This window comes from Cydia pomonella, chromosome 21 (assembly GCF_033807575.1).
Source record: "Cydia pomonella isolate Wapato2018A chromosome 21, ilCydPomo1, whole genome shotgun sequence".
Lineage (NCBI taxonomy): Eukaryota > Metazoa > Arthropoda > Insecta > Lepidoptera > Tortricidae > Cydia > Cydia pomonella.
In genome coordinates, this window is record NC_084723.1 from 15881982 (window position 1) to 15900786 (window position 18805).

The 18805-nt window shown below is 44.9% G+C and overlaps 1 protein-coding gene across 1 annotated transcript in view; it reads right to left on the bottom strand.

Annotated features, from left to right (window-relative positions):
- Positions 1–577: 577 nt before the first annotated feature.
- Positions 578–18805, bottom strand: part of LOC133529910 (protein Skeletor, isoforms B/C) — a 38424-nt gene continuing 20196 nt past the window's right edge. The window contains exons 9-13 of the mRNA XM_061867712.1: positions 16602–16741; positions 8373–8546; positions 7247–7520; positions 3978–4143; positions 578–837 (exon numbers count right to left, since the gene is read on the bottom strand). Of these exons, the coding sequence (XP_061723696.1) occupies positions 578–837; positions 3978–4143; positions 7247–7520; positions 8373–8546; positions 16602–16741 (1014 nt within the window). The remainder of the gene's footprint in view (positions 838–3977; positions 4144–7246; positions 7521–8372; positions 8547–16601; positions 16742–18805) is intronic.

Consider the following 18805-nt stretch of genomic DNA (forward strand, 5'->3'; position numbering starts at 1 on the left):
GTAGCTCCGCAGCGGGTCCGGCGGCGCAGCTCCACTGCAGCGTGCGGTCGAGACTCACCGGCGTGGGTGAAGGAGTTGTAGTACACCAGGTCCGGCCACGTGTCGTTAGGAGCTACTTGTAGCTCCGCAGCGGGTCCGGCGGCGCAGCTCCACTGCAGCGTGCGGTCGAGACTCACCGGCGTGGGTGAAGGAGTTGTAGTACACCAGGTCCGGCCACGTGTCGTTAGGAGCTACTTGTAGCTCCGCAGCGGGTCCGGCGGCGCAGCTCCACTGCAGCGTGCGGTCGAGACTCACCGGCGTGGGTGAAGGAGTTGTAGTACACCAGGTCCGGCCACGTGTCGTTAGGAGCTACTTGTAGCTCCGCAGCGGGTCCGGCGGCGCAGCTCCACTGCAGCGTGCGGTCGAGACTCACCGGCGTGGGTGAAGGAGTTGTAGTACACCAGGTCCGGCCACGTGTCGTTAGGAGCTACTTGTAGCTCCGCAGCGGGTCCGGCGGCGCAGCTCCACTGCAGCGTGCGGTCGAGACTCACCGGCGTGGGTGAAGGAGTTGTAGTACACCAGGTCCGGCCACGTGTCGTTAGGAGCTACTTGTAGCTCCGCAGCGGGTCCGGCGGCGCAGCTCCACTGCAGCGTGCGGTCGAGACTCACCGGCGTGGGTGAAGGAGTTGTAGTACACCAGGTCCGGCCACGTGTCGTTAGGAGCTACTTGTAGCTCCGCAGCGGGTCCGGCGGCGCAGCTCCACTGCAGCGTGCGGTTGAAGGCGCGGAAGGTGGCGAAGTCGGCCGCGCGCCGCGGGTCCGCGCCCGCCGCGTGGGACGCCAGGCACAGCGGGCCCGCTGGACAACAACATTACTACAATTACTAACTATCCTACTATTCTAATAAGTGTTTTGAAACTTTTAATCAATAATCTCGTGGCGAATGATCGACCACCTTTATTTCAGTTCAGTGTTTTAAATTAAATGCTGTGACTGTGGGCGTTAAGCCATCAAATGTTTAATGTATTTTTTGTCGATTTTATATTTATACACTTTTACATTTCACAGTTTTGTTTTACAATTTTACTATTCATTTAAGTCAAATAAATTTTCCAATGAAATAAATTAATTAATTATATCAAACCATTTCAATGTTGTATACAATGAATTATAATTATGTCAATGGCTTAAGTCAGTTTTTAAATTATTTACTTACAATAATTTTAATTGTTAATTAGTATTTAGTAGTAGTAGTAAACTATTGTACAAACATACATATTAAAAGTAACATACAATTAATAAGAAGTACAAAGGCGAACTTATCACTTTGAGGGATAAACACATCTCTTCTTATTATTAGATAAATAGCTGTTGTCTGCGACTTCGTACGCGTGGATTTGTATGTTGGTGGTTATATACATAAGCATAGAACATTATGCAGCAAAAAAGGTAGCAGTAGGGACGGCTAATCACTTGTTAATAATTATACAACGCATGAGATTTTTCTGACACAACCTACGAAGTTTCAACAGAATACACAATAACAGCGACTTGCAATCCGGAGGTCGCGGGTTCAAACCCGGGCTCGTACCAATGAGTTTTTCGGAACTTATGTACGAAATATCATTTCATATTTACCAGTCGCTTTTCGGTGAAGGAAAACATCGTGAGGAAACGGGACTAATCCCAACCAGGCCTAGTTCACCCTCTGGGTTGGAAGGTCAGATGGCAGTCGCTTTCGTAAAAACTAGTACCTACGCCAAATCTTGGTATAAGTTGTCATGCGGACCCCAGGCTCCCATGAGCCGTGGCAATATGCCGGGACAACGCGAGGAAGAAGAAGAACCTACGAAGTTTCAAGCCCCTAAGTGAAATAATCGTTCTCAATATAATTCCTCTCAATCCTTTAAGAAGATTTTCAAGTCCACTATTCCAATCGAATGCAAACTTTAAATCCTTTTTTCACCTATTTAGGGGATTAATACAAACTTTCAATTAACGCCATTTTAACTCCCTTGGGGAATTAATTTCTAAAAACGTTGAAACCACTTTTCTTGTTTCCTATTATTGTGTCTTTCTTTTTACGAAATTTCAAGATCACTTTTTTTAATCTTACATTATTAATTTCTATGAAGTTTTAAAGCATTTGTAATGGTTTCAAACTTTCAATCCCTATTTAACCCTTTTAAGAGAAGATTTTTTTTAACCGCTGAAATAATTTTTTTTTATTCTAAATAATCCACCGATGTCAATGACATAAAGGAAGCCTTGAACGAAGTCGGTCATGAAACAGTAAATGTATGGAATGTAAAGCAAAGATTTACGAAAAAGCCGTTACACATGTTCATTGTAGAACTTGCACCGAAAGGAAATAATCAAGATGTCTACAAACTCAAAAGCATCCTTCATTGTCGAGTTGTAGTGGAGGCTCCGAGACCAGTACACGAGATACCTCAATGCGGAAATTGTCAACGCTATGGGCACACCAAAAAATATTGTCACCGGAAACCCAAATGCATAAAATGCGCTGGAGACCATCCATCGACAAAATGTCCAACTAAATATTTAGGAAATAAAGTAAAATGCACGTTATGCGAAGGACGGCACCCGGCGAACTATAAAGGCTGCAAAGTCTACAAAGATCTACAAAAACGAACAAACCCCAAACTGAGGCCAAAAAAAATACAAGACGAAGATGACGATAAATCGCACACAAATACAATACAATACAAATCATTCATTATAGTAAATGATTAAAATGTACCTAGTTTAAGCTAAGTAGATTTAAGTTATCTAAATTTAAGGCTTAAATTGCTATGCCCTTGCCCTTGCAGGGCATCACATGTATACCTTCTAAAATGTACCACCTTTAACAATTTATGTAATGTGACATGCAATAAATATTCATTCATTCATTCGCACACCTAACTACTACTCCTTCCTTGCCGTATCCGGCAATGGCGACTCCATCAACAATTCTTATCCGGATTATGAAATGCCCTTATGTGGCTCGCAAAACCAAACTTTGTTTTGAAGATGCGGTCACACAATGCGCAATGGAGTTGTCCAGTCGAGTTGCGGGTGTATGTGTAGGAGGGCTTAGGTCGCGTCTTGCGGATATGATGCTTAGCATCTAGGTCTTCCAGACGCTGCTTCTCAAATTGAGCTACTTTCTTGTGAACACTAGAACGCCATTCCGATCTTTGCAATGCAATGCCCTCCCAGCAGTCAGTCGGTATCCCGCAAGCGACGAGGTGGCGTTTGAGAACGTCTTTATGTCGCAGGTATTGGTCCCCCTGCTTCCGCTTTCCACAAGAGAGCTCCGAGTAGAAAATTGCTTTGGGCAGTCTCTCATTCTCCATACGCACGACATGGCCAGCCCAGTCAAACCGGAAACTCCTTTGAAGGCACAACCAAAACAAGCTGGAAAACAAAACCCAAAAATGATAATAACCACACGGATTCCTGTGGAAACTCTAACAATGACATGAAACAATTAACGGAGATGTTTAAACAAATTTTGAACCAATTAAGCGGAGTGCATGTCGGCGCCGCGCATTGGCACTGCAATCGCCTTCCGTTGCTGTTGCTGTGTTAAGAGCTATATATACACGACGCCGCGCTGTACGAGTATGTACGACGAATATACGGTTAGAACGAGACAGTGTACGCTTATTAGCTCTTGTAATGCGATAGCTGGACTTCACAAGTACCACGTGGACTGCCGGCAGGGAACTCCAAAATGGTGGCTAAACGCGTTTCAAGATAATTTCTTCACCATCTGCATACTCCCACATTAGTTAAGTACATAAGTGCATAATAAGCTATGAATATTACATTTCAAACAATATTAATGAGCAACAAACAAAAGAAATGGTCACGAGGTACGAGCACCAAAACGGTGCTCGTACCGGACACCAGAAGGCCGACTCTTTATTTACTGACCCAGAAACGGACAGGAATTGTCAGGGTGAAGTTCCAACAGGAGGACACTCTACCTGCGGTGGCAGTGAGGCGGCCCCGCCGCGTGTAGTGCACGCCCGCCAGGACCCGCACGGCGCGCTGCGCGGCCTCGGGCAGCTGCTCCAGCCCGCCGCGCGGGTCCACTGACACGATCAGCGGGTGGTACTCGTGCGCCGAGTGCGGGTTGTTGCCGCCGAATACCTGCGACACATGTCGTTTGAGACAAAAATAAATAGTTATCGGAAACAAATATTCACCTGTTAGACCGTTTACTTTGTATATATATTATTATACGTTCGTTGTTTTCACCGCACAACGGGCCGTGTTATTTACGACCGGTTTTGTTTGTTGTTACCGACAGCTACACCCAAGAAAACAAGACATCGTCGCTTAGTACGGACAATTGTCCGATGCAAGCAATGTACGTACACAAACGATCTAAAAGTAACCAAACTGAAAAAAGTTAATTACAATAAATGTCTACCATACGAGTAACATTTACTTACATTCTTAGGTTTAGGAGAAAAAAGGTAAATGTCTCGTGACTCAGTTATTTCGCTAAAAATAAGATTACTCTGACTAAGTTGTCGGTAGGACGTCCAAATACATGGTTTCTTTGATCAATCCAGTGATCACTCAGAGTGTCCAGTCAGGCGCGGATCCAGCCCTCAAAAAAGGTTGTGGTCACAACCACCCGAAAATCGGCCAAGTGCGAGTCGGAGTTCGAACTCACTCATGAACAATCATGACTTATGAGTCATGATCGTCATCGTTCAGGAACGATCATCAGCCTATCGATCTCAATAGACCGTGAAAGTGTTACGTCACAAGACTATAAGGGGGTTCCCTAATGATTCCCCGACCTATTTTTTGTAGATTATCGATTCGCAGACAACGTTTCGCCGAACATCGCTTTGCAAAGGGATTTATTCGTACCTAGATGTAACTTTTAGTCGACTAACGTTTGGTAGAGTGTAGGTTCACATTCCGTTCAATTACAATTATTAGAAGGATTGCGGGATATTGCTATTTTACAATAAAAAAAATAATTGCACACTAAAAAAAAAAGAGGAAAACAAGCCCCACAAGAATATTGTCGTTGATGGTAAGTATCGCAGGCGGGGACCAACAGAGGGTTACTTATAGTCATTTTGGTTGTTGGTCCCCGCCTGCGATACTTACCATCAACAACAATATTCTTGTGGGGCTCGTTTTCCTCTTTTTTAGTGTGCAGTCGGGTTTTTTGTTTTTTTTATAATAATTTTTTTTTTTTTTATAATTTTTCAGTTACCCCCAAAAAAATTACACTCCCGTGATCAAGACGAATCTAACGATACCTCATACATCAAAATCCATCAAGGCGTATAGGCTACAGGAGGCCACAAAGAAACAGACATACATAAATACACTCGAAATACATTCTCCCTTTGGCAGTCGAGTAAAAAAAAATTAACCAAATTTCATTTCCCAACATTTTTTTTTCCAACTATACATTTTTCAATCAAATTTTCCCTATATACTTATTTGACAGATTTCAATTTAACAAATTACCATTTCCCTAACAATAATTAAATAACATTCATTACACCAAAATGTTTCACTATTTTTAAAAATGTTTAACAATTTTTAGTTTAGCAAACATGTTTAGTCTATTTTAATTTATTTTTTGAAATAAAAATAAAACATTATTTAAAGGATATTAGAGTATCTACATAGAGATTACCGTACCAAAAGTTTAAGTAGATCGCATTAGCCAGTGCGGGTTTTTTTTTAATTATTTATAAAAAGTTTTATAAATTTATTTCTGAGAAAATAACAGAAATAGGAAGCAGAAACTAAAGTATAGTAGATTGTTAACCAAGGGATGAACTGTGGATGTACGTTTTTTTACTATGAAGGGTAAACTTTTTGTTATAACTTAAAAACAGCTAAACAGATCATGTCCGCATTAGTTTTCGTATAATGTCTTTCTTAAGCTCTACTTCCACGATTTTTTTCATATTTTTGGGACCTATGGTTCAAAAGTTAGTGGGGGGGGGGGGATTTTTTTTTTCAGAGCGATTATCTCCGAACATATTCATATTATAAAAAAATGTTTGTTGAAGGCCCCTATTAGTTTTGAAAGACCTTTCCAACGATACCCCACACTGTAATGCTGAAGCAAAAAAAAAATCACCCCCACTTTACGTAAAGGGGAGGGACCCTAAAAAATATTTTTAGATTTTATTGTACGACTTTGTCGGCTTTATTGATGTATATATCCATGCAAAATTTCAGCTTTCTAGCACTAACGACCACTGAGCAATGCCTCGGACAGACAGACAGACAGACGGACATGGCGAAACTATAAAAACTATAGTTGACTACGGAACCCTAAAAATGGGGACAAAAATTTTTGAAATACGGAAATGTATAAACATTGTTTTTCGAAAAATCTCATGCAATACATATTTACGAGTATGCTATGTATTGAGTGGAAAAATGATTATTTGGCGTTATGTTTTTACGATAGATTCTTTGGAAAATGAGAATCAAGCAAAAAGCTTTTGGTAATCTTTTGGGTCTTTGAATTGGTGTCTTTTTTTTCTTTATTCCTTACTTTCTTATTTAGCAAAAAACTTAGTAATCCATTAGTAACCTAAGAATTTCATATGGCAGAGTAATCTGTCCGATTAAACAAATTTTACTCGAGTAACGTTTTTTACATTTAATTTCGAATAAAGTGACAGTTAAATTATAACAGTTTAGTTAGTTTAGCAATTGCGGTACTACGACATACATATTATCGGCGTATAAAGTAATGTATCGGAAATGGCAAGCAATTTATTGCAGTCCATGGAGCCGTTTAAACAGATAACTACGCTAATAAACTCCTACGCCTGAAAATTAAAAGCTGGTATTATTTTTAGAAATTTGTACTAATATTTGTAAATGTTTCAGGTTTCTAAGACTCCTTAAGCTAAAAACAATGGCCCCTGTAATGTTAGTAAATAATTATTATTCTTGTAAATAAGTATCAGCTGATATTAACATGCTCGTGTTTCGACCAAGGGTTTCTCGGGTAATTGTGACGGTTACTAAACGATTATTCTACCACAAGTAAATCTGCTTATCAATGTTATGCCAAGTTGCCAACTGACTACTCTGCGTAATGAAATTCTGTCAAACCGTCCTCTGCCAAAGCGTCTGCGAAACGAAAATCTGCGTAATTTTACTCGGCGAATCAATAGGGCACCCTATTAGGGTTGTGGGCATGCCCATCGTGCCCATAACGGTGGATCCGCCCTTGTGTCCAGTTCGTCACCTTGAATGTATAATGCAGTCCCCGGCGTATCTGCAGGTCCGGCGCGAGCTGGCCGTTGACGTACCACGCGAGGGGCGCCCCGCCCCCCGCGGCCCCGGCCCCGCCCCCCGCGGCCCCGGCCCCGCCCCCGCCAGCCGCGGCCCCGCCCCCGCCGGCCCCCCGCCCCGCCACGCCCCGCGCGCCCCCCGCCGGGCCCAGCGAGAACGAGAACACGCGCAGCGCCGGGTCGAACAGCTCCGCCGTCTCCCACGGCGCAGGTGCTGACGAGGAGCCCCTGAGAGATAGACATTACCAAAGATCAAATGTATTGCTACAAAACGGAAGATAAGAAATGCATTTAGGTAAAAATTGCGATAGACTTGAATGATTTAACCCTAAAATTCCAATTCTTCTCATAGTAGTGGCCGAAGTCGAAAATAACCCGCATTCGACTGGGTCGAATAATAGTGGAAGCTCGACGACGCCTTTGTATGTATAATCTCATTAAAAAAATTAAATGCCTCGTCTAATCTTGGTTCAGGAAAACCGATAAAGAGACTGGCTCGATAAATAATTTTCAATGTATATATTAGTAATGAATCATGGTCGCCCTAAATCTACTTGGCGCCGATCCGTGGAGCAACAGTTGGGTGTATTGGGGATGGGGTGGGAGGAGGTTACCCAAGCTGCCCAGGACCGGAGTCAGTGGGAGAAAATGGTTCGAGCCCTACACCCCAGCAGGGGGCAACAGGATTTAATCCATCCCCCCCCCTGCGAGATGTTGAGCACGACGTCAGCCCGCGGCCAGAGACGATGGAACATGGGCTCCCCTGCCAGTCCAGCGCCCCCACCCCAAACGGGCTACTTACACGCTGAACTCCACGCAGTCGTCGGCGGCCTGGTCTGCAGTCTGCGAGATGTTGAGCACGACGTCAGCCCGCGGCCAGAGACGATGGAACATGGGCTCCCCTGCCAGTCCAGCGCCCCCACCCCAAACGGGCTACTTACACGCTGAACTCCACGCAGTCGTCGGCGGCCTGGTCTGCAGTCTGCGAGATGTTGAGCACGACGTCAGCCCGCGGCCAGAGACGATGGAACATGGGCTCCCCTGCCAGTCCAGCGCCCCCACCCCAAACGGGCTACTTACACGCTGAACTCCACGCAGTCGTCGGCGGCCTGGTCTGCAGTCTGCGAGATGTTGAGCACGACGTCAGCCCGCGGCCAGAGACGATGGAACGTTGGCTCATCTTCAGAGTCCAGCGCCCCCACGGCCCACACCACGAATATTGGCTTGTCCGTCACCCACTCGCGGTTCGATCGGCTCCGCTGAAACAATTTAGATCAGTTAACATTTCATTAGACGAGCCAACAACATTTTCAAAGCTGTGTAACGGATTTTATTGGTGTTTTTGTTTTTTAAGGAGCTATTTGAGCCCTTCAAACATGGCGAAAAACGGCCTAATTGACTATGCCGCAAAGAGAAACTAATATTAATTAGTCAAAAAAGCGAAACAGTCCGACACAGATAATTTCATCACCATTTAGATTTCCAAATGTAGTCAAGTTTTGGAACAGGAAACAGTTGTCTTTATCGCATTAATTTTAGGGGCGGGGTCAAGTTTCTAAATATGTACACAAACGGAAAAGTGATGAGCAGTAGTCGACATTTAATATCGATAATCTAGTGATGTGAGAAGTTATCGATAAACCATAACAAAGTCGCCATTTTCCTCTTAGTAGGTAAAGGACGTGAAGTGAGTACGGGTATGCACTTCGGTCTCAGGAGTTTAACACTATTATTCCATGGATTATATAAAGCTGAGCTGAAGCGCTAGCTACGAGATTAGCTCCTGGCTACCCTCCAAAAAGGGAGGGGAAAAGTCGGCTTCAAAATTCAGAAAAATATTCTGCAAGTAGGCCTCAAGGGCTCTTTTACAAGTCAATACAACATTTAGAATAACACATAACAACATTTATAAAATACAATCAATACCTGGGTAAACATTACATTATAATAATCTTAAAATAAAAAAGCGGCCAAGTGCGAGTCGGACTCGCCCATGAAGGGTTCCGTACCATTTATGCCGTATTAAAAAAAACTACAAACTAGATCTCGTTCAAACCCATTTTCGGTGGAAGTTTGCATGGCAATGTATATCATATATTTTTTTTAGATTTTTCATTCTGTTATTTTAGAAGTTACGGGGGGGGGGGGGGGCACATTTTACCACTTTGGAAGTGTCTCTCGCGCAAACTATTCAGTTTAGAAAAAAATGATATTAGAAACCTCAATATCATTTTTAAAGACCTATCCATAGATACCCCACACGTATGGGTTTGATGAAAAAAGATTTTTTGAGTTTCAGTTCTAAGTATAGGGAACCCCCAAAGTTTTTTTTTTTTTTTTCTATTTTTGTGTAAAAATCTTAATGCGGTTCATAGAATACATCTACTTACCAAGTTGGAACAGTATAGCTGTTATAGTTTCGGAAAAAAGTGGCGGTGACATAATCGGACAGACAGACGGATATGACGAATCTATAAGGGTTCCGTTTTTTGCCATTTGGCTACGGAACCCTAAAAAGTAACCTTCACTCACAAAATCATATGTAAATGGAGTTAAAGTTACATTTACTTAAACGATAAATTTGTCAAACATGTATTTATCTTTTATATACCGGTTTGATAAAATCATATAAGGCGTGTCACACTAGGCGTGGTCCTTGACTCCTACCTCAGCTTTCATGACCATATGATATCATTGTCACGTGACTGCTACTAAAAGTTAGGGTTTGTAATCAGGAATTCTAGGGATCTTCATGACTCAGGTACCATAAAGCTCCTGGACTGTGCCCTAGTGAGAAGCAAAGTTGAGTCCGCCTCCGTCATTTTGAACCCTTATGAGGCATCTTATGTCTTACTTCTGGAGAGAGTGCAAAAAGTATTCTTACGACTCCCCTATAAAATAATGAATCCGTATCCGTTTTCATAACCAGCCAAATTTTTGCTAGGTTTTCTTCAGTAATTCAGTCCTGATAATTAACTTATACCTCCTGAGGTATCCATATAGCTAGTTTTAAAAACTGTTAGTACTGTTTAGATTAAGCAACATTCGCATTTATTTTATGAAGTTACTAGGTTTTGCCCGCGGCTTCGCCCGCGTACTAAGCAAAAAAAAAACGGTTCTCAGTTTGACCCGTATGTTTGTATGAACGCATGTAGGTATGTATGTTTGTCCGCGATTATTAGATTTAGAATCATGTTCTGAAAATTGCATGAAGTGTTCAACAACTTTATACTTGTTAAAGTGTCAGTCAATCAGTCAGTTTCTTCTTTTATACATATATTTTGGTGGTTGTAATAAGGTTCACTTTGGTAAGTTGTGGTTTTTGCATTTAACAAAATCAGAAAGACGTGTGATCTTGTACGAGTTTATTAAGCGACTGATAGGACATATAAAATAGAAAGAGAAGGCGGGAATATACTTAAACAGGCATGCATAAGGTTCAAATTTAACACAACATACCGCCCACCAAAAGGACACTTACGTCCTTTTCATAACCTTACAATAGTACAATTTAAATTGAATCAAATTGACATTACAAAGTTTCAGTATCAACGGGCAACGCACATAGTTTAGTTACAGACCGTTTCACTATAGCACTACCAGATTTCACACTATACACTCTAGTAAAACCGTCTTCAGCAGGGTGTTTGTCCATAATGCGGCCCAGTGACCATTTGCCTGGAGGTAAGTTATCAGTTTTAATAAGCACTATATCTCCTATTTTAAACTCCTTCTCTTTTTAAGCCATTTAGGTCTTTGTTGCAGTCTGGATAGGTACTCATCTTGCCATCGACGCCAAAAATCTGCCAGCAGCTTCTGAGTAAGTTGCCAGCGTGACAAGGTATGTATTTTGCATTCTTTATAATCTGCTGCTGGAACAACTATAGGGGCTTCACCTATTAAGAAATGTCCTGGGGTGAGTATTTCAGCGTTTTCAGGGTCTGAGTTATCGAGAGGACACAGGGGCCGAGAATTCAAACAGGCCTCGATCTCGTAAAGTACGGTCGTCATCTCTTCGAACGTCAGGTTTGTTGTCAGAACTCTCTTTAGATGGTGTTTTATGGACTTGACGCCAGCTTCCAAAGACCACCGAAGTTAGGGCTATAAGCTGGAATGAAGTGCCATTGTGTGCCTTCGATTGCAAGTGTCTCTGCTATTGGTCCGGTAAATTTCAATTTAGCTTCATTCCAGGCTTCTACAAGTTCTTTGTTAGCACCTATAAAGTTTCTACCCTGGTCGCTCCACATGTGAGTACATTTTCCTCTTCTAGCGACGAAGCGTTTGAATTCTGCTATGAACGCTTCTGAAGTAAGGTCTCCAACTAGTTCAATGTGAATTGCTTTGACGGCCATACAAATAAAAATAGCAATGTATGCCTTCACAGTTTTTCCTCCTCTGCCTTTAGACGTCAATATCTGGTATGGTCCTGCAAAGTCTACTCCACTGTGTAGAAATGGTCTCGAAGGAGTGACTCTCGTCTCCGGTAAATCTCCCATGATTTGAGGTTTCGACGTAGCATTTTGTTTTGCACAAGTAAGGCATTTCTGTATGTGTCTCTTGACTAAGGACTTTGCTCGTAATATCCAGTATTTAGAACGTAAGTAGCATAGCATTTCAGCTATAGTGCCATGAAGCGTTCTCGTATGTGCATCAGCAATTATTAGTGGTACTAACAAGTTCTTGTTTCCCAGAATGATTGGATGCTTTCTGTTCTCATCTATATTTGCATATCTGAGGCGACCGCCCACCCTGAGGAATTTGTTTTCATCTACGTATGGGGCGAGGGATCGTAAGCAGCTCTTTCTTTTGACTTGTTTATTTGATGTTAACCGTACTATTTCTTCTTGATATTCTTCTTGCTGTGCCATTTTTATGCAAATATTCATGGCGTTTTGTAATTCCATTGTAGTTATATCTTTGTCAATGCCATCTGGATTTGCTTGTAGTTTAGGAATCTTCGGCAATAGACAATACTTTTAAGTAGTTCAGTTAGTTTATCAAAATCTACAAATTGTGTAGTCAATGCCTTTTCTTGTTTTTCCAGGTCCTCAATATTCAGGTAAGTTTGAATTTTTTGTACTTTTATTTCTTCATCTGTTGTAAAATCCTCTTGTTTACTAATATTTATTTCTTTTTCAGATAACCAGCTCGGGCCGTGCCACCACAGATCATAGTTCTTAAGTGTGGACAGTTTCATTCCTCTTGAAGCGATATCTGCAGGGTTATCTTTAGATTGCACATGGTACCAGTGTTTGTTGTTTAAGTTCTCAACAATTTCTACGACGCGGTTGGCTACAAACGGTTTCCATCTATTGGGTTCTCCACAAAGCCAAGCGATCACTATCGAAGAGTCGGTCCATGCGAACATGCTTGTAGTTGGTACTTCTTCTAGATGTCCTTCATCCAAGTAATCATTAATACCCTTTATGTATTCTGTTTTCAGGTTCGGCGAACGCTTAAACTTTCTTTCCAATTGCATGAATCTCCTTTTAGCTATCTCTTTTGTATTTCCATCAAGTACTCTTGGATTCTCAGTCTTAAATGGAAGCTTCATAATGTATCTTCCTTCTTGGTTTCGAGTGACTGTTTTCTCATAAATTTCTTCACATAGTTGTTCTTCCTCGGTGTATTTTCTCTTAGTGTCTGTTTCTATTTCCCATAGAGATTTCAGTGTGTCTTCTATATCGACCTGATGGTGCATGACGATGTAAGAATCTTCTTGTGATGTGTTATCACTCTCTCCAAAAATAATCCAGCCCAGGTCAGTTCTTTGTGCGCATGGTGTACCTGGTGGACCTTTGACTAGTTCTGCTTGCAGTATTCTAGCATATACTCGGACCCCTAGCAAGAGATCTATGGGTCCCGAGTTGTTGTAATTAGGATCTGCTAGCTGTAATCCTTGTAAATGAGGCCATGGTTGTTGAACAATATGCTTCTTGGGTAACTTCTTGGTCAGCTGTTTCGACATTACATAAGCTTTGACCGGTAGGACAAATGTTTTATCCCACTGTGATTTTATTTGTAGCTCACAGACGTGGTTGATTTCTGTTCTCATAGGACCCAACCCCGTGATGCTACCCCTTACATGTTGTCGGTCAAGCTTGAGCAGTTGAGCCGCTTTCTCGCTTATAAATGATTCTTCGGAACCTTGGTCTATTAGCGCGCGCAGTGGAATGATGTGACCTTGGTTGCTTCTTGCTTCCACCACAGCAGTCGCTAGTAGTGCTGATTTCTGTCTAGTAGTGAGATGTAACGCGATCACTGTGTTTGCTTGTACTTCTTCTATGTCTTCTACAACATGTAATGATGAAGCCAGTGGTTGTGAGGGACTCGTAGGGGCCACAGGCTCAGTCTGCTTTAGTTGATGTAGAAGAGAGTGATGACGTCGGTGACATATTCTACAGGACACAGGTACTCGACATTTTGATGCTGAATGCCCTGGCACTAGACAGTTGTAACATAAGTTGTTATTCTTGACATATTCGCTTCTCTCCGTAGGTTCCATCTTGGTAAACTCCTTGCAGTGACATAATGTATGACTTTCTTTACACATTACACAACTCCTGTTCTCGAAGGTAGGTATGGCAACATGGCATGTACTTCGCTCCTTGTTTGACTTCACTTCCCTTGTATTATTAGAAAGAAGTTCCAGCGTACGAAATTTGGCCTCTAGAAACTCCTTAAAATCGCTCCACTTCGGTAAGGGTTCAGAGTCACTCTTATAAGCATGTTCTTCCCAGTCTTTATGCGTCTCTGGGTCCAATTTCTGAACAAGCAAAAATAACACTAGTGGATCCCAAGAGTCAACAGAAACATTCAGGTTCTGAATATTGTGTAAACACTCTGACGTTGTATCTAAGAGTACTTTCAATTGAACAGATGATTGTGTGGTCATTTTACGCTGATTAACCAATTTCTTTAAATTATTGTTCAAAATTAATCGTTTGTTGCCATACCTTGTTTTCAGGATCAGCCATGCTTGTGAATAATTATCAGACGTAATTTGAATGTGCCTCAGTAACGACGATGCTTCGGCAGTAATACTTGTCTTCAAATAATGTAGCTTTTGTACATCACTTAACATCTTGTTATTATGCACGAGTGACATAAATAAATCCTTGAACGCGGGCCACTCTTCATAACTTCCACTAAAAGTAGGTAATTCGATCCGCGGCAAACGTACAAAGTTGTTTTGTGTTCCTGCTATAGCATAGCTTGCATTCGTAATAGAAGTTTCCATTAAAGTATCTTGCACTAAACTTGAAAGTCTGTCCATTAAATCTCCCCGGAGTACGTTGTATAAATCTTCGTAAATAAAAAACTCTTCATTCAAAAAGTATGGTAAAACACCCCTTTGGTCCGAAGGTGTAGCCTAACCAACTCTTGATGTCCATTATTGAACGTAGTCCAGTACTCATCAATCATTTTAATGCGAGACTCGATGTAACCCTTGGTTAATCTTTCTTTAGGGCATTTCTTTAAGTTAGTTTGTGTTTTCCGAAGCACTATAGCACTATCTTCAAGCACAGCAAGTAATTGTTTTTGTTTATCAGTCATTGTTAACGATAAAACACTGCAATTTCACGTACAAGTCTATAAAACGTTGTTATAACTTTAAGCAATAAAACTTGTTTATATTCAATATAACTCATTAGTTTGAGGTGCAATTCGTTAGCATTTGCCGGCTCCTTATCTCTGGAATGCGCCTCGCTATTGTTCTCGCCGCCGGGCGGCCGGTGTCCGATGCACTAATTTATCCGGTTCGATTGCGACCATATGGTGGTTGTAATAAGGTTCACTTTGGTAAGTTGTGGTTTTTGCATTTAACAAAATCAGAAAGACGTGTGATCTTGTACGAGTTTATTAAGCGACTGATAGGACATATAAAATAGAAAGAGAAGGCGGGAATATACTTAAACAGGCATGCATAAGGTTCAAATTTAACACAACATATTTAGATTGCGTGACGTGGTATCATAATTGATGTGCCCTACTGTAGTATTTAAATAACTTTAAATAATAATTTTAAATGACAAAATGTTATGAAATCATTCATAAATTTCATTCGAAAACTGTTTCTGCTATAGGTCTATGAAAATATTTAACGGATCCGTAAATCCAAAATATCCCGATCCTATGATTCGTTGAATCCGGATCATAAATTTGTTGTACCTATATTCGGATATTTCGGATATCCGGATCTCAAACCCTACCAAGAATAAATGTTAGCCTTTCAGTTTTTTGGCAAAGTTAACTAGTTTGTTTTTTACCCTTGTAAAATTAATATAGCTACAGTACTCACAGGGCTGCAGGGTCCGCCTGTAGGTGGCGACGGTGACGCCATCTGTCCGGGACGCGGTGAACACTTGGTCGGAGTCTTAACGACTGTCCTGATCTACAGCTACAGTACTCACAGGGCTGCAGGGTCCGCCTGTAGGTGACGACGGTGACGCCATCTGTCCGGGACGCGGTGAACACTTGGTCGGAGTCTTAACGACTGTCCTGATCTACAGCTACAGTACTCACAGGGCTGCAGGGTCCGCCTGTAGGTGGCGACGGTGACGCCATCTGTCCGGGACGCGGTGAACACTTGGTCGGAGTCCTTAACGACTGTCCTGCTCTACAGCTACAGTACTCACAAGGCTGCAGGGTCCACCTGTAGGTGACGACGGTTGACGCCATCTGTCCGGGACGCGGTGAACACTTGGTCGGAGTCTTAACGACTGTCCTGCTCTACAGCTACAGTACTCACAGGCTGCAGGGTCCGCCTGTAGGTGACGACGGTGACGCCATCTGTCCGGGACGCGGTGAACACTTGGTCGGAGTCTTAACGACTGTCCTGATCTACAGCTACAGTACTCACAGGGCTGCAGGGTCCGCCTGTAGGTGACGACGGTGACGCCATCTGTCCGGGACGCGGTGAACACTTGGTCGGAGTCTTAACGACTGTCCTGATCTACAGCTACAGTACTCACAGGGCTGCAGGGTCCGCCTGTAGGTGACGACGGTGACGGCCATCTGTCCGGGACGCGGTGAACACTTGGTCGGAGTCTTAACGACTGTCCTGATCTACAGCTACAGTACTCACAGGGCTGCAGGGTCCGCCTGTAGGTGACGACGGTGACGCCATCTGTCCGGGACGCGGTGAACACTTGGTCGGAGTCTTAACGACCTGTCCTGATCTACAGCTACAGTACTCACAGGGCTGCAGGGTCCGCCTGTAGGTGACGACGGTGACGCCATCTGTCCGGGACGCGGTGAACACTTGGTCGGAGTCTTAACGACTGTCCTGATCTACAGCTACAGTACTCACAGGGCTGCAGGGTCCGCCTGTAGGTGACGACGGTGACGCCATCTGTCCGGGACGCGGTGAACACTTGGTTCGAGTCTTGCGCTCCCAGCCGCTCGTCGCGACACACGCCGCGCCATTGGCCTAACACTTGCACGCACTGAAACATAGAATTTGGGTTACAGATTATTACTTGTGATGAGCGATAACCTTGATCAGTTCCATTCCAAAACTAAGTCAGGGAATTACCAATTAGTTTCTTCAGGGTTCCGGGCTTTAAAATAAAATGACCATCGCGGTCCGTTTATTTTTAGTTGAATAAACGAATTCGTACTCCGCGAACTGCATGTCTCTTTCGCGCGTTATTTCGCTCGTCCGTTGGCGAATTGACGACAACAAAGGCAAAGCGCGGGATGCATCAAATTACGTACTCAGTAATAAGTACAAGTTACTGTTTATTTCAGGTCCGCTTAAAATAGGTCGGCAGTCCGGATCCGGACCGCGGTCCGCCATTTGGTGAACCCTGCTATAGGTGCTAATACGCTTAAACATTCACTTGACACAGTAAACAATTCGCCGAATCTGCTCAAACCTACGAATGCTTGATGTTCTGGTCAAGCATAGGGCGGACACGCCATAAATCGAAAATCAGAGAACCGCGGCTCGAAGCTGGCGACGGCCACGTCCGCGCCCTCCATCTGCGAGCGTTGTGTACCGACACTGACCGGCGCTAGAGCGGTGATGTTGTAGTCGGTGGCGCGGCCGCGCTGGAACCTCGGCTCGAAGCTGGCGACGGCCACGTCCGCGCCCTCCATCTGCGAGCGTTGTGTACCGACACTGACCGGCGCTAGAGCGGTGATGTTGTAGTCGGTGGCGCGGCCGCGCTGGAACCTCGGCTCGAAGCTGGCGACGGCCACGTCCGCGCCCTCCATCTGCGAGCGTTGTGTACCGACACTGACCGGCGCTAGAGCGGTGATGTTGTAGTCGGTGGCGCGGCCGCGCTGGAACCTCGGCTCGAAGATGGCGACGGCCACGTCCGCGCCCTCCATCTGCGAGCGTTGGTGTACCGACACTGACCGGCGCTAGAGCGGTGATGTTGTAGTCGGTGGCGCGGCCGTGCTGGAACCTCGGCTCGAAGCTGGCGACGGCCACGTCCGCGCCCTCCATCTGCGAGCGTTGTGTACCGACACTGACCGGCGCTAGGAGCGGTGATGTTGTAGTCGGTGGCGCGGCCCGCGCTGGAACCTCGGCTCGAAGCTGGCGACGGCCACGTCCGCGCCCTCCATCTGCGAGCGTTGTGTACCGACACTGACCGGCGCTAGAGCGGTGATGTTGTAGTCGGTGGCGCGGCCGCGCTGGAACCTCGGCTCGAAGCTGGCGACGGCCACGTCCGCGCCCTCCATCTGCGAGCGTTGTGTACCGACACTGACCGGCGCTAGAGCGGTGATGTTGTAGTCGGTGGCGCGGCCGCGCTAAAACCTCGGCTCGAAGCTGGCGACGGCCACGTCCGCGCCCCTCCCATCTGCGAGCGTTGTGTACCGACACTGACCGGCGCTAGAGCGGTGATGTTGTAGTCGGTGGCGCGGCCGCGCTGGAACCTCGGCTCGAAGCTGGCGACGGCCACGTCCGCGCCCTCCATCTGCGAGCGTTGTGTACCGACACTGACCGGCGCTAGAGCGGTGATGTTGTAGTCGGTGGCGCGGCCGCGCTGGAACCTCGGCTCGAAGCTGGCGACGGCCACGTCCGCGCCCTCCATCTGCGAGCGTTGTGTACCGACACTGACCGGCGCTAGAGCGGTGATGTTGTAGTCGGTGGCGCGGCCGCGCTGGAACCTCGGCTCGAAGCTGGCGACGGCCACGTCCGCGCCCTCCATCTGCGAGCGTTGTGTACCGACACTGACCCGCGCAAGAGCGGTGATGTTGTAGTCGGTGGCGCGGCCCGCGCTGGAACCTCGGCTCGAAGCTGGCGACGGCCACGTCCGCGCCCTCCATCTGCGAGCGTTGTGTACCGACACTGACCGGCGCTAGAGCGGTGATGTTGTAGTCGGTGGCGCGGCCGCGCTGGAACCTCGGCTCGAAGCTGGCGACGGCCACGTCCGCGCCCTCCATCTGCGAGCGTTGTGTACCGACACTGACCGGCGCTAGAGCGGTGATGTTGTAGTCGTTGGCGCGGCCGCGCTGGAACCTCGGCCTCGAAGCTGGCGACGGCCACGTCCGCGCCCTCC